This window comes from Sebastes fasciatus, chromosome 12, assembly GCF_043250625.1.
Source record: "Sebastes fasciatus isolate fSebFas1 chromosome 12, fSebFas1.pri, whole genome shotgun sequence".
Lineage (NCBI taxonomy): Eukaryota > Metazoa > Chordata > Actinopteri > Perciformes > Sebastidae > Sebastes > Sebastes fasciatus.
The window spans coordinates 30,197,779-30,222,497 of record NC_133806.1 but is presented as its reverse complement, the minus strand read 5'-3'; the positions used below and the strand labels follow the sequence as shown (position 1 = coordinate 30,222,497).

The following is a 24,719-nucleotide window of genomic DNA, read 5'->3' as shown; positions in this document are numbered from 1 at the left end:
TGCTCTCTGAGTAGTAGCAGCACCGTCAGCGGTAATACTGTACATATAATGTATTTGATATATCACAGTGTGATGAAACTAGATCACAGCATCAGTGTTTTTATCATCATAACAGCTTTGACAATATCTGCCTACCATTTTCAATGTATAGGTCACTTAAAATGTTACTCTCATTGTAAATATAATGGACAGGAAAGTAGACTCATGTTCATATATGTGGGTCTGTGTGTGTGTAGGCCCAAACAAACTTGTTGATTACATCAAATAGGTATAAGCAGACAGTCATGTAACTTTTATCGACCACATAATTTGGGGATTTTAATCACAGCAATCACCTGAGTGATGCACGTTTTAAATGGTTCAGCATCATTATGCTCATTAACATCAACCTCATCAGCATCTGAATGGCTCTGTGCTGCCTTTATGTGCTGCTCGTAAACTCCTACTTCGGAATAAAGTAGTCATAGTGAAAAGTAAAACTCGTTGCTTAAGTGGAGAAATCAGTATCATCTGCTAACATGCGTGATGTTTGAACTAAATAATTCTCCCAAAAATAAACCAAGACTAGGTACAAGAATGAGCAAATCCACTAAATCCAATACATGTGTTGACACGGTTTTAGGGGGAAAGCTTTGTAAATTGATTGATACATTAGTCACATTAAATGTAGGGTACTGAGTCAATAATGTGTTTACTATATTTATTTGATTTGCCCCAAACCTTGACGTTTTATTTAAATGTTTTTAATGCAAATGTTTTTTGTTTTTTTTAGAAAATATAAGTACAATAACAATATATACACATACAAAACTGTTCATGCCAGGGGTACATTAAAAAGTAAAAGAATTTTTTTTTTTTTCCTAATTAAATAATGTTCAGCATCCACTCAAAATATTCTGGTATAGCCTACATACAGTGATAAAAAAATGACATATTGTTTCTTCTTCTAATTCACAGAAAGTACAAGAATATTCTAAATCAATTCTAAATCTCTATTTGCTACTAGCCCCCCATCTGCATTAAAAGGCAGGCAGCGTCAAAAGAAATTACAAAATAAAACCCTGAAATATTTGTATTGTGGGGGTTTCGTTCCTATGCAGAGGGTAGTTTAGTTTATTTATTGACTACACTGAGGGCGTCTTATATTTTAATTATTTATTTATTCATTGTGTTGAGTTGAATGTGCTTATTTTGTACTGTAATTAACCTTGTGCCTTTTCTACCTTTTTTCTTTTCTTAAAGCTGACTGTTAAAGCTGACAGCAAACTGCTCACCAATGTACTTATAGGTGCAAATGGCAAATACAACTCTTGAATCCTGAATTGTAATATTCCCGACCGCCTCTGAAGGCAGCAGCACCTCGAATCACACTTCGTCAGAGCGACTAGTTCACTGAGGCCGCCATTTTGATCCGCAGCCGCAGCAGCAGAGAGACAGAAGACAGACGAGAGACAAGAGGGACAGAGACAAGAGGGACAGAGACAGCCGTCTGGACAAGGTGGGGTTATGTTACTCTAAGCACAGTGCTGTCATACCTCGCACGTTCCTCTCAGTGTGGAACTAGAGTTGAATGTAAAGGCTCATTAGATAACTGCTAATGTCTTTAGCTTCAATGTTAGCTTAGCTCCCGTTAGCTCGGGCTAGCTTCCTCTGCGTTAGCTCAACAACACATGACCAGCAGGCGGTCTGTAGAGAGACCTGTAGAGAGACCGGGGGGGTTCACCGGCCACACGTTTATTTCAGTATCGCGTCAGTACTGCTGCAGTTAGTGAACCCTCAGTATACAGATAGAGCAACGGGGAATAGCCTCCAGCTAACGGAGCGGCTGACTACAGCTAGCCGGTGAGCTAACGTGAGATCAGTAACATTAGCTCCTGAAGCTAACGCGAGCTCCTCTCTGGCCATTAGAGGAGCTGCTCAAACTGCAGCAGCTCTACGTCACGTCAGCAGAAGAGATGCCGATGGTGCACATCAACATCTAAATGTAGCTGTGCTGCATATTTCAGGTGTGAATCCAGAAGGGGAGATGTGGGACCAGGGAGGACAGCCCTGGCCGCAGTGGCCTCTGAGCCAGCAGCAGTGGATGCAGTCTTTCCAGCACCAGCAGGATCCAGGTTAGTGAGGGATGCACATGCAACATGAAAGCCTTTCTTTTTTTTCTTCCCTCAAAAGAAATGTGCCCCTGCAGGGCTTCTTTGTGCATTGCTCAAACAGCCTATTGGTTTCACTACACCTGTAATAGCTTCTGCGTGGGTGTGTTTTCTTGGCTGTGTTGCAGGTCAAGTGGACTGGGCTGCCCTGGCACAAGCATGGATTGCCCAAAAGGAGTCGACGGGACCAGAGCAGCCGAGCATACAGCCCAATGGCCAAGACATCCCAGCTCTTGAATCAGTTGGACAGGGCAACCATGGCGCCTTCCAGGGTGACCCGGCGTTTGGCAGAATGTGGCAGCCAGGTACAAGTTTAATCCTCTGAATCAGAGCAAGTTTCTCTATTTTTTCACTCTGTTTTTCTGCACACCAATCTGAATAAGTTGGCACATTCAGTGCCGACTTGCAATCATTTATTCGACTGAAGAGAATTAGTGTGATTTCTGACACGGTTTCTGATCTGTGAAGTCCCTCTTGAGTAGATGTTGAGAAGAATAAACAGAAATTAACTTGTGTGTGCACTTATATGTTCACATTACTTTAGTTTATTAATTATGTTGTCCTAAACAGAATGGGGAATGCATGGCCAGCCCCCTCCTCCTCCTCCTCCTCCTCCTCCACCCCCCGAACAGGCCTGGATCCCTCCAGGGTCCGGACCGATGGATGTGGTGAACCCCAGCGAGGACAGCAACAGCCAGGACAGCGTGGAGTTCAACTCTGAGGCCCGCCACGGGGTTTACCCCCAGAACAGCCATGGGTATGGGGCACAGCCCGACAGCTACGCCATGGCCCCCATGGCCATGAACCAGTTTGATTATCAGGTATGCAGATGCTACAGTAGAAATTGTACAAGCGTTTGGGGTTTTAGTGTGACAACCAAGTAACACAAGAAGGAGCTATCCATAGAAACTGTGCCGGGTCCCAGCATCTAGGTGTATCAGTCGTTGCTTTCTTGAGGCGGTGCAGAGGAAAGGGATGGCTTGTTGAGGATCCAGCATGGTTTGGTATTATTTATTAACTGTTTTTAAAGCAAACAGACATCGTAGCCCAGGCAGGAGTGATAGATGAATGTCTGCTAACCTAATCTGGGGAAAGAGAACAACAACAACCACCCCACACTTAGTGAATGCCACTTGGTGGCAGTTAAAGTTCTATTCTTTGAACTACCTTTTAATTTTCCGTTTGTGCCGTCTCTCCACAGCACGGAGCGGCCTCATCCTTCCCCACATCCACAGGCTTCCACTCCCCATACTGGCAGGGTCCTCCTCAGAACAGACGAGATACCAGACCACCCGGCTTCAGAGACCGGCCCAGATCCCCTATTCAGCTCCCTGTCAAACAGGAGACCCCAGCAACGTTAGGTGAGTGTGTTCAGCTTGAAGACTGCCTGAGGTGCATGAATGTACTGCAGAGTTTGTTTGTTCAACTCAAAGATGGCGACTTCTGTTCTTTTCTTTGTGCAGCGTAAACTAATGCTCCTAATTTTATGACAGAAGTAGGAAAATTGACTTTCAGCTAGGCATGCCAGACTAGACATACAGTATTATTATACTTACTTTATTTATTAGTAGGTACTGTTTATTATGAAGTACTATTTAGATTTATTTTGCCATGTATTAGTTGTCATCCCTTACCTGTTTGCACTCATGTACGTGAAAGATGTAACCAACAGTAAAATGAAAACACCCTTTTATCTCAAATTGTAGTACTGTTATAACATTAGAGCAGTTACTCGATTGACAGAAAAAGAATTGGCAACTATTCTCATAGTAAATTGATTGTTTAAATCAGTTTACAGGTTATATTACCTGATTCCAGCGTTTGAGTTTTGAAGATTTGCTGCTTTTCTGAATGTCTTTGGGTTTGGGGCTGTTGGTGGAACAAAACAAGCTATTTCATGACATCACTTTGAGCTTTAGGGGACTCTGATGGGCTTCTTTCATTATTTACTGACATTTTATGATAAAACATATCAGTAGTAGATAAATTGATAATGAGAATAATCCTTTGTTGCAGCTCAATGTAACATACAGTGTTCAGCTCATTGTAGCTGGAATCCCTCTATTAGAACAGATGGCTGAAACCGATGTTATATTTAGTAAACTGATGGAATTAAGTGTTAATGTAACACAAATCACAGCTCAGGAAATGCATTTACAAGTTGTTGTAAACAAGTGTGTAAAGGCTCAATAGGGGTTTATGCATCTTAACAACATGCCGGTATTTGTGGATAACTCATTCTGACCTCGTATTTCACCTTCAGATGCGGTAAAAAGGCGCACACTACCCGCATGGATCCGAGAGGGCCTTGAAAAGATGGACAGAGAGAAGCAGAAGAAGATGGAGCGAGAGCGGATGGAGAAGGAGCGTTCAAAAACGGCAAAAGAAGATCGCAAAGAGCACGAGGCAGAGGAGGAAGGTGATGGGCCACGCGTGCCCCGCAAGAGCAAATTCGTAAGCAACTCATTTCTGGCCTTGACAGCAAAAATGGTTTCCTTTTGAAAAACAGTTTACACTTTGTGTGTTGTGTTCTTGACGTAAGGTCATCCGGGGTCGTGAACCGCTTTCTGTGGCACGTGTATCAGGACTGTAGCTATCGTTGCCTTCACAAACGATGCACTGTGGTTGTGCAATTCATCGAATTTCTGCCACAATTTTGGCTTCCAACAATTGTGAAAACAAGATAATCGACATTAAAACGGTTATTGTGCCGCATTCTGTTTCGCAATGGCGCTCTCGTTTTGTCTTGTGTTACAAATCCAGCGCACCCCTTTCCTTTACAGCGGAGTGTCTCACACAGCGCTGACTTGCCCTCGCCGGGCTTATTTCCACTGTAGTGTTGCGCCGCGACCAGCTCTAGGTCGGCTTGGAAAGGCCTGCGATGGAGGTGGTGCTTTAAAGCACCCCTCACCCGGACCTCACTGCTTAGTGCTCGCTGTAGCCTCTCTCCCTGCTGGGAGGGACGGGGCTCACCTGACCCGTCTTAAAAACACGGACCCTGTCTTTTGCCGTGTCATCACTATTCATATCTATACAACCAATGTGTTTATAATTAAATCGTTTACTAGAGAACAAAGTTCTTCATAGATCTAGCCTCTTGATTTTGCTCTTGAAGTGCACCAGATTGATGCATTTAACTTTAAAATGTAGGCTAAAACTAGGGACACACCGATACAGATACCAGTATCGGGTCCGATACTGTGCTCATGTACTTGCACTCGTACTTACGAAACAGCACCAATACCGCTTTACGGCAGCGTGACGTTAACCCCTCGTCACCATCTTTCGGGTCCTATCCCCGGCGGGGCGGGACGGGCGCAGCGAGCACTTTGGCCACGGCCCGGGAAGCACCTCCGCCCCGAGCCTTTACTAGCCGACCTACTAGCCGAACACAAGGGTCTTTTGTCAAAGAGAAGTACACGTGTCGGTACTTGGTATCGGCGAGTACCCAAATGTTAGTACTTGTACTTGTACTCGGTCTGAAAAAAAGTGGTATCGGTGCATCCCTAGCTACAACATTTTCTTTCTGAATGCATGATGTTTCCAAAGTCGATGAGTAGTCGTGTTAAATAATCGTGATCTCAGTATTGACCAAAATAATCTTGATTATGATTTTTGCCATAATCGAGCAGCCCCATGATGCACACTTTGCCGTTTGTTGATTTGTCCTTGCTTCTGTCTGCATCAGGACAGTGACGATGAGGGGAATGATGACAATGACGATGAAGAAAGGGCCTCCATCAAGAAAGAGTTTTCTGGTCGGAGCCCATCGCCTCCTGCAGAGGACAGCGAACCTGAAATGACTGAGGAGGAAAAGGAGTTCCAGCTGGTCAGTTTGACCATTCAGATTCTCTTGTCTGCATGTTGACAGTTGTTAGTTGATCTATTTTTGAAGAGGATTTAAAATAATGGATTTTATATGTCTCTTCCCACCCCCCCCCCCACCCCCTCCCCCCACCTTTAGATGGTCATCACAAAAACCCTTCTGACAGAGATCCTTCTCGAGGTGACCAATGAAGAGATCGTGCATGTGGCCAAAGAGACTCACCGGAAAGCCACTAGAGGTCTGCTCTTGACTTTTCCAGTTAATGCATCATCTATGCTTGTCACCAAGACATTGTGTTTAAATCTGAAGAGATTTCATCATGTGCTTAATGATCTCCTCTAAATGAAACTCCATTACGCCCTGTAAACTTGGGCGATTGAGCGGCAAACATGGGAGTATATGCACATTCAACCATTCTCTGCTAATGCATCAGAAGGAGAGAGAGAGAGAGAGCAGAGCAATGCTTTCCACTAACACTATTTGAATACCTGGTCTTCTGGTACATGGTATTGAAGGTCCGGCTGAATGACTGTTTGATAAGAGTGAATAGTATCTCAGCACTGAATCTGACCAGCATCCACCTTTTAGAATCAAGTGACTTCCTCCTTTGAAGTGACCCAGTGTGCATTAGTACAGATTGGTTCTGTCCGACTGTTTGACCTGGATTGTGTGACAGAATTTTGTTTAACCTTCTCTCTTTTCTCCTTTTTTTTTTTTTTTTTTTTTTTTTGTTATTTCTTTTCTCTTGTTACCAAAGGCAGCTCTTGTGAATAGTGCTTTATCTGTGACCCCCCTCTTCTCTTGCGACTCTCTTGCCTTTGAGAAAATGGCAGTATGTGTTTTAACGTGTTGTTCCTGTTGTTGATGTGAATCAAAGCTCCTGCAAAACAGCTGGCACAGTCAAGTGCACTGGCTTCTCTGACTGGTCTCAGTGAGTATCCCTTTTTCTGTCTCTGGGGGGGGAAGGTATTTTTATAATAAATGGCGGGGTGTTAGTAGGAACATGGGAAAAAGCTGTTAGTACAAGCCATGACACCCAAATACACTTCCTAATTTTAAAGATTGATTTAAATAGAAGTGGAGTCGCAGTGATGGATTTGGGTTTAGTTTTGTGCTTTGATGATAGAAGCATGCTCTCAAGTACAAAGTATTTCTAGTTGTTGTTCTTTAAGGGCTATATTAGTTTGTTTTTAAGGGGTTTATCAGAGTGAAATATAAAGTCATACAGGATTAAGTGCCTTACACTGGGACCTTGGGTTGGGATTGAGGGCTTTTAGAAGTGAAACCTGATTGTGAGAATAGATCTTGGTCCTTACCAACACTCAACAACCCGGGGGCTCTGTTGTGGCAGGTGGGCTTGGTGACTACGGTTCGGATGAGAGCGACGACGAGGACGAACGCAGCGTGCGAGGGTCCGAATCCTCCGACACCGACGACGAGGAGTTGCGCCACCGCATCCGAGAGAAGCAGGACGCCTTCCGCCGCAAAGAGCGGGAGGTGCAGCAGCTGCTCGAAAAACAAGCGCAGGAGGCTCTGCTTGCACGTGGTAAGACGTGATGTCTTTGTCAAGTTAGGACTCAGAACACACTACATTGCTATGGAGGATGGAACCTGCCAGAATCAAAAATAAATGAATAATAAATGACAGCCCTTCATTTGCATAATGAGGCAGGAATGCATAGAGAAATGTATAAAGGAAAGAAAACAGTTAATAATAATAATAAGTTAATAATAATAAATACATTTGGTGAAATGCACAGGGAAGATTTTGCTTAAACAAATGTAGAAATACATTAATACATGCATTTAAAAAAAATATATAAATAAAAAATGAATGCAAAAAAATTAATAAAATTAAATACATTTAAAAATGTATAAAAATAAATAGATAAAAGGGAAAATAAAAAAGGATTAAACAAATAAGGGGATTAATAAAAATAAATGAAGCATATTAAAGCATAAATATCAGTTTGTCACATTTTATCAATTAATTAATGGCTACATTTATTTTGAATACTATTTTTGCTACATTTAATGACATTTGTTTATTTATCGAGTCTTTTATTTATTTATTTATTTATTTATTTATTTTTGGCACGTTCCTCCATATATTGCTCGACTGCTCGCTCAATTCCTCAAAATGTTTGAACGGTGTGCTGCAACACTGAACCAAAATAAACATGATGGTACAACTTTTTTCCATCGTTTTGCATATTTTTACCACTTACTGCATACGTAATTGGCTTTTTCTGATTCTATTAAATTTGGAGTAGTAATCCAACAACAAAGAAAGATGTTGATAATTACACCTGGAGTGGAAAGTTGTGTAGTGTGTTCCTCGTCTTCACAGCACCTGGTGTTTCCTTGTTCATTTTTAATATGAGTCTTTGTTGTTTGTTTCCACAGAAGAGATGGCGAAGGAGAGATTGAGCAGAGAAAAGGGGGATTATGATGAGGGCCAGCCAGAGAATCCACACAAACAGGAAGTAAAGGAGAGGGAGGCGGAGCCCTTGGTAGAGAGGCGTAGGTCCCGTAGTGAGAAGGAGGGTAGCGAGAGCAAGCACTCGGGCAGAGGGAAGGAGCGATCAGGGCGAGGCGGCAGCAGTTCCCCAGCCAACGGTCGCAGCAGCAGCTCCCGCTCCACTTCAAGCCACAGCAGCCGTAGATCTTCCTCTTCCTCGTCTTCTTCTTCCTCTGCATCTTCCCGCAGTTCATCGCGATCCTCCTCCCCACGAAGGAAGAGGAGGCGTAGCCGCTCCTCCTCTCACAAGGCTCGCAGGCGCAGCCGCAGCCACAGCTCCCACAGGCATCGCAGCGAGAAGGTCAGGGACAGGAGGAGGAGCAGCGCTGAGAGATCAGGCCGCCACAAGAAAGATCGCAGTGATTCCAGGGAGCGCCGGAGCCGCAGGAGTAGATCCAGATCCAGAGAGCGAGACAGGGGCAGAGCCAGGGCCAGAGACAGCCGCAGTCGCAGCAGGGAGAGAGAGAAGGAGAAAGAAAGGGATAAGGAGAGGAAAAGGAGCCGGGATGGCCGAGACAGCAGTCACAGTCGTAGCAGCAAACACAAGCAGAAGGCCTCCAGCAAAGACAGAGACAGGAGGAGGGAAAGGAGTCATAGCCACGAGAAAGACAAGAAAAAGAAGGATAAGGATAGGGAGAAAGAGTCCGATAAAAAGAAAGAAAAGCCAAAGGCCAAGGAGAAGGAAAAAGGAAGCTCCGTAGTTGCAGAGGAGAATGGCAAATCGAAGAAAAGGAAAGAGAGTGACTCGTGTACGGACTCTCAGAGTGACAAGCACTCCCGGCAGGATAGCAAAGCCAGCAAGAAGGGCTCCGCAAAAGCTAGCAAGAAGCGCTCAGACTCCGACTCAAGTAGATCCCCCACCCCCGAGGTTAGCAAGGAAAAGAAATCTAAAAAATCCAAACGTAGTCGCTCAAGGTCGACGGAAAAATCTCACAAGTCTGGTAAGAAGGCAAGCCGCAAACACAAGTCTAAGTCGCGATCAAGGTAGTATTCGTTTTTTTCCCTTTTTTCACTACTGTATGTTTTCATTGTATGTCTCATTGTGATTTCGCTGGAGTCCCTTTATTTAATCAATATATTTGTAGTAACTTTAAACAGGAAAACTGAATGTTATGAACATGTGCCGTCAGCTGCAGTCACATCTGCTTAACTGTGTAAAGTCAAGTCTGATGCAATAAAGGGTTTTAATGCTTCATGACGGTTTTATCTATCAAAATGTAAATCTGCCATATCTGACTTTCTAACAAGAGTCGCATGAAGTTTCAACATCCAACCATGTTGCCTTAGTAGAGTCTGTTTTGCAGCACCTTGTTAGGATGTGAAACCAGCTGTCGTTCTGCCCAGAATAGGCACTTACTCTAGAGTCTGCAGAACATTAGTTTTTATGGAAATTGTGTTTAGTATTTTGTACTCTGGGAGTACAGTGTGTCTGGTGTGCATGTTTGTATTTTGTAGTCTGCGTGGGTAAGTGTGATTGGTGCAGTATTAACGTCGTGTCCCACGCCTCTCTTTCAGGTCAACGTCCCCCTCCCGTCGTAGCAGACGCTGAGGAGCACAGTTAACCTCCTGATCTGTGCACTTTACCATTTTTAAATTCCATGAGTTGAACAGGCTTGTCTCATTATAGAGGCAGTTGTGTAGGTGAACCCTCCCCTCATACATCCTTCATCTTTGTAAATAATGTTGTTATTTTTAAAGTGTGACTGAAGAACAAGACTTTTTGACTGGTAGGAGTTTTCACTTGTATCATTATGCAAAGCTTAATAGGACTCTGTGGACACTAAAAACTCAAGTTGTAACATTTTAAACCATAACAGGATTAACTTTTTTTTTTCTCCAAACATTATTGTAAGATGTCCAATAAAACTGTTTGTTCATTGTCTTGCCTCAATGTTTCTGTTTCTTGATGCGACATTCAACAGCAAACGGCATTTCTTACATTTGTAAGTCAACACATAGAATCACATAGGACAGATGGCTCCCTGTGGGTCCATTATGGTTCCCAAGTATACTTAAAGTAATAAGTATACTAATATTAATGTGCTAGTAGTATACTTGTAAGTGTACTACTTCAATACTTCTTGGGACTAAATTGGCCCACTTTTTAGTTTATAAAAGTATACTGTAAATGTAAGAGCAGTAAACTTTGAGTATGCAACTAGTTTATATCCATGTTGTATTTTGTACTGCAACTGTAATATGAACTATACTACAAGTGAACTTATAGGTATACTGTTTAGTTATACACTTCCAGCCCATTGTTTTAGTTTATGAAAATATACTCAGTAAACTACTAGTTTAATATTTTTTACTGCAAGTATACTTGTAAGTTTTCTGAAGTGATATTGTACTGTACCAAATATACTTTTCAGTATAAGCCAAGTATACTTAAGTATAATTTTGTTAAGTTTATCTGATAAGTACACACAAAGTAATCTGAAAGCTTACTCTTATTTTAAGTTTAAAAGAAGTATACTAATAGCATACTTGAATAAACTTATTTTTTGTAATGGTAATTCCTCATTAGAAGATAATCTCTCGAAAGTTGCCATCATTGCATAAACCTGATAAAGATGACAAACTCAAAGGATGCCTATGAACCATGGATGGCAGTTTATCATACAGCATGAATACTTGAAGCTTCTATAAACATAACTAGCTATGCATCAGTATAATAATATAACCATGTCAATAAAACATTGGAATTTGTCTTGATGTGTGCGTCGGTGGACAAAAACAACACAAATACACATCTGCACAGGTATCAAAAATACTCTTAACAAGATAAATAAAATATCAGCATACACATATACACATATACTCTCATAATTTAAAACACAAGTGTTTAGTGCACAGAAATAATCATCAGGTGTTTATTACATAATGAAATGGCTATATGTAACATTTCCTCCAGTGTTGGACTTGTTTCCCTTCGGTAACAGTGACCAGTAGGAACTAAAGTGTGTTGTTTCTACCCGAGCAGAAAATACGAGTGCACTGTCGGTCCAAGTGCAGTCAGTCAGTGCAGCAGCAGTGAACACATTGACAATAGCTAACGTGAGCTACTGTGTTGTGTTGTGACAGCAGCATGAACGCCACTAAGTTTGGCCGCCTCATGTTCGGGATGTACAGCCGGAAGACGGTGGCGGTGGCACGGAGTGGGTTTAGCTGGACGGCAGTGTGCAGACAGCGGACACTGTGGCAGCAGAGGAGCGCTCTCCCTCTGGAGACCCACAAACACACCGTGCCGTGCTACACCAGGTACAACCAGCGGCTAGACGGGTCTAATAGTGTAGTCAGAGGTGCTACTTAATGGTAACCCACTTGTCTTCACTTGTCGCAGCTATATTTAGGGGTAAAAGTGTAACGGTGCTGAGGGTGAAAGGATCACATGTTATCTCTATAAATCGTTCTGAATGGGATTAAATGTACCTGATAATTTGTCCAAGTTGCCAAATCAAATAAAGTCATTAAACTGAGCTCTTGCCACACATGTTTACTCTAAAAGTCCAGTTCTGTTGCTCTAATATCTAGTTAGGGGCTTGGATATTCATTGGGTATAAGAAATATTGGAGTTAAACTGTAGCTTTAATTATCGATTAACCCTCTTGAGACCCACAACAGACCCGTTTTAGTCTGTTTTAGAGGGGTCCAGTACAGGGGGTCTTTAGGGGGAGTCAGCAGTAGATGTCACATAGAAGTGGTGTACATCATCTGAAAGCTGATGATTAATATGAGATGTAGCTCAAGTTGTCAAGTTGTTCTAGTCATATATCAGAACTTAACATGAATGAATGAATTATTTAAAATAAATTGTAAAAGTGTATAATGGTTTCGAACATTATGATGGTCATCCCCATGATCTATTATGTCTCATAAGTTGTTGCAGCAATTTTTGTGTTGATACCATTTGTTACACAGATTTGGTGCTAAATTTAATCATATTTCACCTCTCGAGAATTGATAAAAAATGATCAATAATCCCTCCAAAACAGCACATTAAAACACAGAGACCTTGAGGAACACCATAGACAAAGCCATGCTGCGATTTGGTATCAAAAACTTTTGACATTTGGAGATTTCTGCAAGAATTTCATTTTTCGGTGTATAGATGGCGAGCGCTTCTGTTGAGTAAACTGCTCAGAAACCCCCTTATTGTCAATCTAGCTAGGAAAGCCATCCATCCTCTGAATGCTCTAGGTCTCTAGTTTGTGGCTGTAATGTTTCATGAGGCAGTGATTATCCTAGAGGTCACCAAAGGTCATTTTATACAGTGATGTCAAATTTCAATACAATGAAATGGGGACTAACATCATCACACATTAATACAGTTGGGCTCATTGGATCCACGAGAATCTCAGCTTTACAGTGATACCCAATTTATGTAATTCTAAGACTGTTTAGGGACCCCAGTATGCAGAAATATTCAAATACACCATACATTACATACTGCATGCCAAAAACTGGTGGGCATGTCTGTAAAGGGGAGACTCGTGGGTACCCATAGAACCATTTTTCATTCACATATCTTGAGGTCAGAGGTCAAGGGACCTCTTTGAAAATAGCCATGCCAGTTTTCCCTCGCAAAGATTTAGCCAACTTTGGAGCACAATTTAGCGTCCTTCACAATAAGCTAGCATGACATGGTTGGTACCAACGGATTCCTTAGGTTTCCTAGTTTCATATGAGTTTTTATATTCAGTGATATGAAAGGGAGAAAAAATGGTGTAGCATCCTATTAGATACAGTGACTTTTAAATCCATGATCCCAAGAACTGTTTCCTAGGTTGTATGCATCATTGGCTGTTTGTTTGTTCCCTGTATTAAGTGTCATGTTTAGGCATGTACAGTGTTGATGTGGTCCTGTCTGTTTTACCATGCACAGTGCTCGGTCGGCCTCCCAAACAACGGTGGACCCCGATGAGTTGAGGAGGTTCCAGTCACTGGCCAGCAAGTGGTGGGATGAACGGGGAGAATTTGCAGCTCTTCATTCAATGAATGACCTGAGGGTGCCTTTTATACGGTGCGTGTTTGTCCTTAATCTCAATAGTCATATTTTTGAAATGCCAAGACGTCACGCCTGAGTCACCGTCAACACCGGATTGATTGGCAGAGGCGTCAAGTAATTGTGTCAAATCATAACCAGGAGGAGATCCAGCCTTGTGGTATCTGAGAGCAAAAATAACACACATCAGGGATACATTGAAGTAGCATGAATTGAAAGTGACAGGATTCCTCCACACATCAGCACATTTTCAGCAAACAGCGTTTCAGCTCCCCCAACGCTGCATCCGTGAATGTTTTGATTGATAAGATCTGCTGTAGGGGCCCCCACAAGATAATCATTAGATTACCCATCCAGCCAAGAGCCCGTTGCTGCTCTCCCCTTCCCCCTCTGTGGTCCTGGTAGTAGTAGTGGTGTTGGTGGTGGTGGTGACGATGATGTGTGTTTATGGTGACAGTATGACAGATCCAGTGCCAGTGTACGTCTGAGTGCGGCTGATTTGCCTGATACGAGTCTGCCCTCAGGGTGTGTCTAAATGAGACGCAGCAGCACCGCTGTTACTGTTGCTGCTCTACCTTTTAGACAATCTTACTGTGATGCAGCCAATCATAGGGCTGCGCGATTATGGCCAAAATGATAATCACGATTATTTTTGATCAATATTGAAATCAAGATTATTTATCATGATTATTAATTGATTTTAGGGACAAAATATGTTTACTGCACTGTAACATTTAAATCAACAGAGCGCTGCTTTTACTTCCATGTTGCTGCTAATTAAAGACAGGGTTGACGATGTTCTCCAGTATACACTATTTGCTATATTGGTTGAAATGGTCTTTACACCCCGACAGCGATCCATTACTTATGAGCTCTGAAAAAGGACCGGAAAAGAGCCGTCATCTGTAGCTGCTGTAATCCTGTAAAAACATCTACCAATCACTGCCTCGCGGCCCGCTTGGAAAGAACCAATCAGATGCCTCCCTGCCTCCCTGCTCGTACTCTACCCTTGGCGTGCACCGGCCTGAACTCAAAGCGCGTCGCCGCTGCACGTTTCCTGGAGAATGAAAGAGAAAACTCAGCCCTGCAGTAGCACTGCACCGCGGTTACTTGTCATTATGTAGCGTTGTTGAGTTGAGGTCCTCTCTCTGCTCTGTGTCTGTGAAGTAGTTACGATGCGGCGGTGCTCGTGCATGTGTGTGGAGGAGATGGGTTTAGACGGAGCTCCTGAGGCAATGCTACTTTTAAATTATGCGATCTTTCCAACATCGTTGACCCTATCTTTAACAAATCTAAGACTTAAGTAAGACTTAAAATAATGTTGGTCTTCACCTGAATTTAGTACATTTTCATTTTGCTCGTTGGCAGAACAAGTAATATACAGTATATTATTCTTCAACTTGGACTGCAACCGCAACATTCATTCAGTTTTTCACAGGCTGCCGCTGTAGGGTACGCGTGCAGCGGCAAGACAGCTCCCCAAAAGGGAAGGTGGTGGCTGGCTGTTAGTTTAGGAGGCGCTTCATTTGATAGAGTTTTCTATGAGTGGAGCACACATTTTAAACGTCAATATCACAGTCGATCATCTTCATTTAATTGTGGTAAGCCAAAATTGTGATCATGATTAATATTTGATTAATTGTGCAGCCCTAATCCAATCCAGACTTTTAAAAAACGTTTTAGTTTTATTTATTGAATATGCTGCGGTACTGTGGATATAGATAATGACGTCTAGAGTCCGACAATCCTACATTCATAAAAGGCAAATTTGTCATTCAACTTCACTGTTGTACCTTTTCTGCTCTGTATCGACAACAAAGTTTATGTTTTTATTCACCACACCCAACCTTAAATATTTCAATCACTTGTAGGTTTAATCTTCTAAAAAACAGCAAGCTACAGTAATACTGAAAACATGATATTTAACCACAATGACTCTGTTGTAACAGATGCATTTTGACAAAAAAAATGCACTTCTAATCATCCCTGGGCAACCAACAATTATTTTTGTTGTCGATTAATCTGTCGATTATTTTCTCGATTAATTGATTAGTTGTTTGGTCTATAAAATGTCAGAATATGGTGAAAAATGTCGATCAGTGCTTCCCAAAACTCAAGATGACGTCCTCAAATATCTTGTTTTGTCCGCAACTCAAAGATATTCAGTTTACTGTCATAAAGGAGTAAATAAACCAGAAAATATTCATATTTAAGAAGCTGGAATCAGAAAATTATGATTTTTTTTTTCCTAAAAAAAATTGCTTAAAACGATTAATCGATTATCAAAATAGTTGCTGATTAATTTAATAGTTGACAACTAATCGATTAATCGTTGCAGCTCAAGTTCACCATCGAAATTTGGATTTGATTGAAATAAATCTCTTTATATTTCAACTGCACTTTAACAGTAATTTGATAGGTCCGAATATATTTTTTATCACTAACATAATAATTATTAATAATAGTCAATGGTTGTAGATGGCTCTATATTCCCCTCCAGACTGTGGTTAAGTAGCTTTTGTCCTCATCTCTCCGTGCTGTGGTGGGCTGGGAGCTAGTTCGGTGGATTATCTGCCAACAACATCTAATCCTTTTTCCTTCACAGTTTGCACGACTGCTCTCGTACCCCAGCAGAGCTTTAATGAGGACGATGCATACCCAGATCTTGGCCTGTTCTGCATGTGTAATGCCCGAGGCAGACAGTCATCAGACAGTGTGTGTGAGGGAAGCAGGGAAGGTAGGGAGGAAGGAGCACAGGAACGAGGTGGGGAGCAGTTTGTAGCCGGAGGATATTTGTGGTTGTTAGCTGGCAGACACTGCAGCTCACTGTGAAATGGAGATGGTTGTGACAGTGGATGGTGTGAGTAAAATGTAGAGATTCTCACAGGCTCCAACCTCCCATACACCTCCGTATGCTCAGCAGCATTAGGTAGGCAAGTGGTTCGCAAAAATGTTTTCAATAATATCCCCCTTTGAGATATTTTTTCAGCCAAGTAGCCCCTGACCAGAGTAAAACGTGACCGTGAACGTGATTGCGTTTGTTGCGGCAGTTAACGATTGCATTGAAAATATTGGAATATTGAATATAAAATGTGGTTTATCAAACTTCTATTTACATTTTTTATTGAACTTATTATAGTATCATTATTTTAGGAATCATGTGTTGTTAATTGATTTAAAATGATAAATATATATGTATACATTTGCATAAAGCAGCATATTTGCCCACTCCCATGTTGATAAGAGTATTAAATACTTAACAAATCTCCTTCAGTACTTTTCATTTCAAATCCGACTGTCTGATGGCAGGTGTGTGTTGGAGAGTAAGCGGAGGATAAGTGTTAATCTTTTGATCTGAAATTTAACCCACTTCTCATTTACCTGTTCAGGGATAATCTGCTGAATGTGCACAGAGTCCGTCGTCCTGGGAAACCACTCGGAGGACTCAGAATCCTGGATGTGGGCTGCGGGGGCGGCCTGCTCACGGAGGTAAATGAGTGCATGTTGTGAGAGAGATGCAGAGCCGGTGCAAACAAGGACAGGCAGACAAAAATATCTTTGCCCCTATATACATCCCCTGTCTGCTCCCAATGGTTTCAATTGCTACCTTTCACGTCACATCGAGTCTTCTCTTTCCAGATAGCAGTCTGTTGCAGTATACGATTCTGCTTTCAGTGCATTATAGTGCCAGTCCTTTCACATACATACCAGTGCCCAAAAAACACTTAAACGTCAGCCTAATGCTCCCTCTCTTTTGATTTGACTGGTCTCAGTGTGGTGGACCGGACAGTCGGTCATTTACAGTTGTTTATCTGTTTGTTAGTGTTGATAGCTGGGCAGCCGGGACAGGGCTGTCTGTCTCTCCCTTTATCTGAACTGAGGACATACCAGCTGCATTGTGTGATTTGAGAAGACAAAATCAGGTCCTGTACTTATCTGGCTCTGTCACACAGGCTGTCATATTCAGACACAGATACACACCGAAAAAAAAAAAAATCCTAAAAGTGTCTGTTGAGATTGCAGCGGCGGTTGTGTCTCTGGGTGTCTTGTCACTACAACGTTTCCCATCAGAAGGGATCAGCTGTGGGAGGACGGAGATCGGCCTCTAGGCGAGTGCAGCTCACCACACAGGCCTGTGTTTTTACTTTTTACCAGAAGAGGGCATTGTAGTTCACCCCCAACCACTTTATAATGCTTATTACCTGGTCTAAAATGCTGTTACAGGCATGTGCACGCATTTCTCTGTACACAGTTCACTCTTTCTGAGTTATTCAGTACAACAGCAGTCAGTGTGGACTAAACTGTGGATCACTTTTCATTGCTTTGGCACAAAACATATTAAATGACCACATCTTTTAAATATTATGAATTGTTTTCTTACTCACAGTCAGCCACAACTAAAACTATGTGTATTTAAAGTCCATTTTGCACACGTTTACATACTATTTAAAAAGATCTAACACAAAATGACTGTAAATTAGACTACAAATGTTACATTCAGCTACATCTACTGTACATCTAAACAAAAACAACAACCCCATAAAGGCTTGAAAAAATATCTATTTGCGATTATTTTGACTGATAATGCAATTACGATTTTAGAGGGAATGATCATTTTTACATCATTATTCTCATTGTCATTAAAAAACATATTAAAATGATTATGGTGTGATTTTAATTTTTTTGCAGAGATCTGTACAAAACAAATATGTTTTCTTAAGTCTGTACAATTTAATGTTCAGGCCACAAATATTTTATTTTATTTTAACAAATACTGTGTGAAATTTCGATTAATTGTGCAGCCCAAACCCCAGTCACATGATCAGATGTTCCTCTTTGATGAAACAAACTCTGGATTCCTGGACATATCTGCAGAAGATTGCCAGGGATGGATCAGACATGCAAAATTATTATTTCCCAAGTGTATTAGAAGAGAGGACAGAAGGTGTGATGTGGATAATAACTTGTGGCCAAATGCAGAAGACAGTGTGAACTAGCACTGTTATATTTATGGTATATCTAAATTTATATCTGTATGTATCCTATACATGTTTGTGTGGCATTACTGAATGACTTTAGTTGAGGAAAATAAAGCCTACTGAAGCATGTTGCAGAATTTTCTATTACTTTCTGTAACATATACTTTGAGGTAGCACAATCCATGCAGTAAAGAGATGCCATGCCTTTTGTTGTTAAAACAACAAAAAAATATAATAAATAAAAAAAACAGTAATCCATATTGTAATTAGGGACTGTCACAATTTTCATTACACGATTATCGTGGACAAAAGTATTCACGATAAAAATATTATCGCGATATCTTTAGAAAATAAAAAATATATATAATGCTATCAGCCAACTTTGTTTATTGTGCGTTTTGTTTCTCTTTTTGACAAATGTGTAGGGAGAAGGAGAGAGAATCTGTAACCATAACTGTATATATAAAATGATTTAAGAGGTGCTGGATTATTTACAACAATATTATCATATGTGTATTCTTAACATAACACTATTCAATTTTTTAAATATCACCATTATCGTCAATACAAGGGTATCGCGACACACCAAATTTGTAATGCTACCAGGTGTTAGTGTTTTTAGGTCATTGTGTAATGAGACAAAGTGTTACTGTTGGGAAACTAATATTGTCAGTGCTCTGGTACACAAGTTGATCCTGAGATGTGTACGTAAGTGTTCTGGATGCTTTAGTGCACTTTGGACATGAGATAAGCTGCTGAGCTGCATGTTGGTAAAGAGAACGGTGTGAAGAGTTTTAGAAAACTGACCTTCACATTGAGAAATGTGTGCAACCAATTATAAAAGAACTGAATTCTGTTGCATAAAAACTGTAAAATGATGAGAACATGTTATTAATATATATATATTTTTTTCTTTTACCAATTGTAAGCGCCTCATTTCATTCCAGGTTACATACAGCAAAGTTAATTAAATGACTGTAAACAAAAGATGACGTTGTTCACTTCTACCGAAGAGGATGATGCAAGTTTTACTTTTGAGTTTGGAGAGTTTTTAACAGTAAAATGTTGAATTGGACAAGTAGCAACATCCTCTTTATCACAGAAAGTAACATGGTTTATGGGAAATGTAGTTTGAGGAACAGCAGCATTATCCACTGTTCCTGCTGTTTGTCCATCAGTTATCTTGTATTGTTTTCAGCTGTGTGATGAAGCCAAAGACACTTTTCCACAACAAAGTTTATAACTAAGTGTTGCTCTAGGAGGGCATTTTTAAAGAATGTGACATAAAGTAGATCCTGTTTTGACTTTTCTGACTCTCCTCCTTGTCCTCTACTAGCCCCTAGGTCGCCTGGGAGCTGATGTGCTGGGTATAGATCCAGTAGGAGACAGCATCGGTACAGCCCAGGTGCATTCGTCCAGGGACCCGGACTTCCGTGACCGGGTCCGCTACCGGGCCTGCACTCTGGAGGAGCTCTCAGCAGAAGAAGAGGAGGGAGGAGAGGAGGAGGAGGGGGCGGGCCGGTTCGATGCTGTCGTGGCCTCCGAGGTGGTGGAACATCTGGCCGACCTGGAAACATTCGCCTCCTGCTGCAGCCGCGTGCTGAAGGTGTGTCCCGGGATAGTGTGTGTTTGTGTGTTTTCCTCCCAGCTGTTAGCTCATATCAGATATTTCTGCACTGTGTCTGTGTGTTCATCTGAGCGTATGCTAACGTGCATATGGTGATTTTGTTGTGTTTGTTATGTGTTTGCATCTGTTGTGTTTCACTGGGAATAGGTTAGCATGTGTTTTTCTGTGTATGGGTTGCATCACACCTTGACGAGCTTTAGTGAAAGCTGTACATCAATACAGACACCAGATGATCATAATCTCCCACATCAGTGGGCCAGAGGAATGGAGAGGACAAAAAGACTTCACTTAATGCCTCTGCATTTGGTTTAGGCATGAACGGACTAGGTTTGCAAAGCGTTGGTAATTTCCGGAAACTTTCCAAGGGAAGTAAAGCTTGGGAATTTTTGAATTTTTGCAAAATTTCAAAAACAAAAATCCTACCTTTTTAAATAGTGAACTTATCTGGGAGGAAATACACATAAACAAAGCAATACTAAGTCTTATGTTTATGTTAAAAGTATGCCCATTTAATTGTAGCATGCACTGCATTCAGCAGCACTCTCCATCACATGTACAGATGTTTCCCAGCATCCCATTAAATAAGAATTCAGTAAATTCACAACCTTCTGCATGCACAGATCTTTCTCCATCACATGTGTAGCTCACACTGCTGCACTGTCTGAGCCATGTTGTTTTGATTATATTACAGGAGTGACTATATTTTATATTTTCATGATAGTTCAGTAAACCAGCAGATAGTAGCCTAAAGCAAAGTACACAGTTTATAACTTGTTAACACCTTCTGCTAGTTTTTGCTAGCTAGCTGTTACCATGTGGGATGTAGCGTGATTGAGCATGCTAATGCTAATTGAGGGGGTTTAATTAATATATTTCCACTCATTCTTTATTGTAAAACATTTATTTTATAAATACGTTGTTCACTTTAAACCCCAAGTTTGCACACAGCCCACATTGTCAGCTCAAATTTCCAAAGTACCTTTCCCCGTTAGCTAACATGCTAGCTTGCTAATTCACCACATGGCCCATTTCATTGTTTGTATTTGTCAAATTAATGGATTTATTTTGCAATTTAACAGATTATGTCCGTTTATGATAATAGTAAAAGGTTAGTTTATATCTGTACATGACATGGTAAATACAGCCTGAGCAAATGATCTTTTTTTATGCCTCAACACCGGAGGCTTTATGTTTTCAGGTTGTCCGTCCGTCTGTCACAAATTTGGCACAAACGTCCACTTAGACTCCAGGATGAACTGATTAGATTTTGGTGGTTAAATGTCAAGTGATGACATTGAATGTAAACTTCAACTTGACTGGTTGGCAGAGGAATACAAGCGCCAGGCGGTAATTCTAGTTCCCGATGATTCCCATGGAAAGTTTCTACCTTGAATATTCGAGACATTTTGCAACCTTAGACTGGACTTTATCGACTGGACTTTCTCTCACTCTGGCGCAAATCTCTCACTGCTCTTTATCTAAATGAACCTTTTTAACTGTATTTTGCTTCAGGGCATGTACGCAGGAAATGCTTCAGCATGAATTCTTGCATTGTTTGGATTCATTTCACTGCATCTCTTCTATCTCTTCCTCCCTCTCTCCCTGTCCACTCTCCTTCCTCCTCCCCTCCTGTTGAAATTGTTAATCTTGACCTCGGTTGAACCTTGAGGTTTGGCACTGCTACTTTCTGGTCTCTTGCACTGGACTCTGTCCATCTAATCCATTCTATAAATACCCGTATGACTCAGGGAGCACCTCACTTGTGTACAGTAGTACCTGTAAGGATATGATGTCATTAAGCAACATTACTAGTAAAACTGTACATCTTTGAAACTTTATAAACTAAAGCTGTTTCTTTTCTCTCTGTGTGCAGCCAGGCGGCTCACTCTTCATCACCACTATTAATAAAACCAACCTGTCGTACACGATGGGTATTGTTGCAGCCGAGCAGCTGCTGCGCATCGTTCCCAGCGGGACGCACGACTGGGAGAAGTTCATCAGCCCTGTAGAGCTGGAGCGCCTCCTGGAGTCCAGTAAGTCCCTCTTCATTTCCATATCAGGGGAAATTCTTTTTTTTTTTTTTTTTTTCATGGTTTATTTAATAGGGACCAATACAATGTACATAGACAACTTAAAAACAGCTATCTGATGCCAGTATCATAGTGCTTGTAGCGGATGCTAATTTGCAACACCTGTCCCTAGAAGGGCTTTTTGTGAAAATACGAGATTAAAACAGGAATGGGTACAGGAAAAATAGATAAATACAATAAATCACACATTTAAAAACATTACATGAAAAACTAGACATGAGTACAGGTTTGTCGCTGAATTAACCAGGATTTGGTTTCTCTCTTAAAGGTGGTAAAGTTTGCAGCAGATAATCCAAACACCGTTCAGTAGATCTGGGGAGATTCCAAATGACACAGATGTTTTTTTATTAACTGCAGGAGTATTAACAGTACAAATACTTTGTTGGATTATTTTTCTTCAATAAGAAAATAAATTGCCAGTCACTCATCATGTTCTGTTTCCAGCTCTAACTGTGGGTTGAATAAAGCAGTATTTCACTGTATAAGCAGGATAAATTAAGGCTCATTGTTTTTCCTTACGTACAGTTAAATTTGTGTACGTTAAAATGGTTCTCCTTTGTTACACATTAGGGTTTGTAAGAAAATATTGATACACATGAGTATCACAATATTTTGTGTATTAAACAAATATCATTTTTAATTAACCCCTTAAAAATATTATATAAATATTGCTATTCGATCTTTCGGAGGTTGTAGCGGTCTCAGTTTTACTGCTAGTGAAGATGCTGGCATCACATTAAACTAGAAAAACCTAAGGAATCCATTGGTACTAACAATGTCATAGGTTGTCGCGAAGGAGGCTAAATAATGCTCCAAAGTTACACTAATTTTGGCGAGGAGGATTTTTAAAGGAGTCCCTTGACCTCTGACCTCAAGATGTGTGAATGAAAATGGGTTCTCTGGGTACCCACGAGTCTCCCCTTTACAGATATGCCCACTTTATGATAATCACATGTAGTTTGGGGCAAGTCATAGTCAAGTCAGCACACTGACACACTGACAGCTGGTGTTGCCTGTTGGGCTGCAGTTTGCCATGTTATGATTTGAGCATATTTTAATGCTAAATGCAGTACCTGTGAGGGTTTCTGGACAATAGTTGTCATTGTTTTGTGTTGTTAATTGATTCCCAATAATAAATATGAAGGAAAAGAACAATATATCTCTTGTGTTGCTGTCATGCCCTTTCTTCTTTGGCCTCTAACTTCCCTCCGTCCCTTTCACCCTCTCTCAGATGGTTTCTCAGTGCAGTCGGTCCAAGGAATGCTGTACAACCCCGTATCAGGAGGCTGGTGCTGGGTTAACAGCACCGCCATCAACTACGCCCTCCACGCTGTCAAAGTGACACCCGATCCCCACGCAGACCAGGCCGAGGAAAGCAGCTCCCACCCAGAGGACCAATCTGCAGCCACGCACAGCTGAGCCGAAACGACTGGAGACCAAGTCGGAAAAAATAATACATTGAGACGTGTGGAGTCGTAGCTTCCCTGTGGCCAGCTGTGATGCAGCAGACTGAGGTTATAAAAGGAAAGGGACAAACAGCCTTGAGATAGAATTAGAGATGTAGTGTAGATGCAGAGTCGCACTCACAAAAAGATTGCTTTTGGTTTTCTGTCAGCCTTTGCTTTACTATGAACCAGTGTTACAAACAGTTTAAGAAATGTTTAATGGGCTGTACAAGGCAACTGTGAATCCTCTAATCATTTTCAGTATATACTATACTGAATCAGCTTTATATTGTATGTTAGTATTATTATTTTAATTATTTTAATATATGTGATTTCCCAAATCCTCTATTAAAATGCACTCTAAGGTTTGAAAGAACAACAGTGAAAAATCTGATTTATTTTGATCTGATTATATGGCTGCAAAAAATTAGATATTTCATGTTGGTTTTGACCGCACACTGGAAAGCATTTTTAAATGCTAAAGCCTTTAGAAGATGTGTCCACAGACACACGAGGATGCAGGGACAGTCACGTCCTCTGGGATTATAATGGGTCTCATGTGGAAGTATTATATAATACAAATCAAGCCTGTGGCGGAGAATAAGTCACGCTTGCATGATGTTCTTAAAGAGATGTATAATAACCAGGCTCACAAAGATGATATTTTTATCCGATGCAGCGCAGAACAAAACACAACAGGGACCCTACATGAGGGGTTTCAGGGGTCCCAGCAATGTTACTTCTGTTCTGTCACTTTGTAGAAGTTATCAAATGTATACAATATTGATAATGATAACCACTGTATTGATTTGTATTATATAATCAAGGGAAAACCTGGAGAACTCCCACATATTTAAACCTGCAGTGGTCAGAATGTTTTGGGCATTTTTGGACAAAACATCCATAATAACCTTTCAGCATATTTTTTATTAAAGTGTTCGGAGAGATAACTAGACTTCTGCACCTCCTCATGGCTCTGTTTACAGGCTTTAGAAAATCACAGGTCATTTCACAGAGAGCGTTCCTATTGGCTGTGCTCCGGCTGGTGGGCGGTGCTTGGGTATTTCCTCAACTGA

At 41.1% G+C, this 24,719-nt stretch overlaps 2 protein-coding genes across 4 annotated transcripts; both read left to right on the top strand.

The window, feature by feature from the left end:
• The first annotated feature begins 1,329 nt into the window (after positions 1 to 1,329).
• Positions 1,330 to 10,377, top strand: pnisr (PNN-interacting serine/arginine-rich protein). Of its 3 annotated transcripts, XM_074654686.1 has the most exons (12): positions 1,331 to 1,498; positions 2,007 to 2,114; positions 2,279 to 2,455; positions 2,721 to 2,971; positions 3,352 to 3,511; positions 4,414 to 4,604; positions 5,839 to 5,979; positions 6,115 to 6,214; positions 6,854 to 6,907; positions 7,328 to 7,522; positions 8,383 to 9,481; positions 10,013 to 10,377. In XM_074654686.1, the coding sequence occupies exons 2-12, from the start codon at positions 2,027 to 2,029 to the stop codon at positions 10,044 to 10,046; spliced, it is 2,490 nt and encodes an 829-aa protein (XP_074510787.1). In that variant the 5' UTR covers positions 1,331 to 1,498; positions 2,007 to 2,026; the 3' UTR covers positions 10,047 to 10,377. The 3 variants fall into 3 exon arrangements, 1 of the variants encoding a protein (XP_074510787.1); XR_012596397.1 differs by lacking the exons at positions 8,383 to 9,481; positions 10,013 to 10,377 and having other exon boundaries at positions 6,734 to 6,907; XR_012596398.1 differs by lacking the exons at positions 6,115 to 6,214; positions 6,854 to 6,907; positions 7,328 to 7,522; positions 8,383 to 9,481; positions 10,013 to 10,377 and having other exon boundaries at positions 1,330 to 1,498; positions 2,721 to 2,907.
• Positions 10,378 to 11,447: 1,070 nt separating this feature from the next.
• Positions 11,448 to 24,024, top strand: coq3 (coenzyme Q3 methyltransferase). The gene is made up of 6 exons (XM_074654689.1): positions 11,448 to 11,758; positions 13,383 to 13,520; positions 16,892 to 16,991; positions 19,818 to 20,087; positions 21,982 to 22,141; positions 23,430 to 24,024. Exons 1-6 carry the CDS (start codon positions 11,586 to 11,588, stop codon positions 23,615 to 23,617), a joined length of 1,029 nt encoding a protein of 342 aa, XP_074510790.1. The 5' UTR covers positions 11,448 to 11,585; the 3' UTR covers positions 23,618 to 24,024.
• The last annotated feature ends 695 nt before the right edge of the window (positions 24,025 to 24,719 follow it).

Bases quoted from the DNA above. Each gene is read 5' to 3' on its own strand.
- coq3 (XM_074654689.1), top strand. From the start codon at position 11,586: ATGAACGCCACTAAGTTTGGCCGCCTCATGTTCGGGATGTACAGCCGG. The intron at 16,992-19,817 runs GTAAATGAGTGC...GTCCTCTACTAG, and splicing joins GGGGCGGCCTGCTCACGGAG to CCCCTAGGTCGCCTGGGAGC. The intron at 22,142-23,429 runs GTAAGTCCCTCT...ACCCTCTCTCAG, and splicing joins GGAGCGCCTCCTGGAGTCCA to ATGGTTTCTCAGTGCAGTCG.
- pnisr (XM_074654686.1), top strand. From the start codon at position 2,027: ATGTGGGACCAGGGAGGACAGCCCTGGCCGCAGTGGCCTCTGAGCCAG. The intron at 2,972-3,351 runs GTATGCAGATGC...GTCTCTCCACAG, and splicing joins TGAACCAGTTTGATTATCAG to CACGGAGCGGCCTCATCCTT. The intron at 6,215-6,853 runs GTCTGCTCTTGA...TGTGAATCAAAG, and splicing joins TCACCGGAAAGCCACTAGAG to CTCCTGCAAAACAGCTGGCA.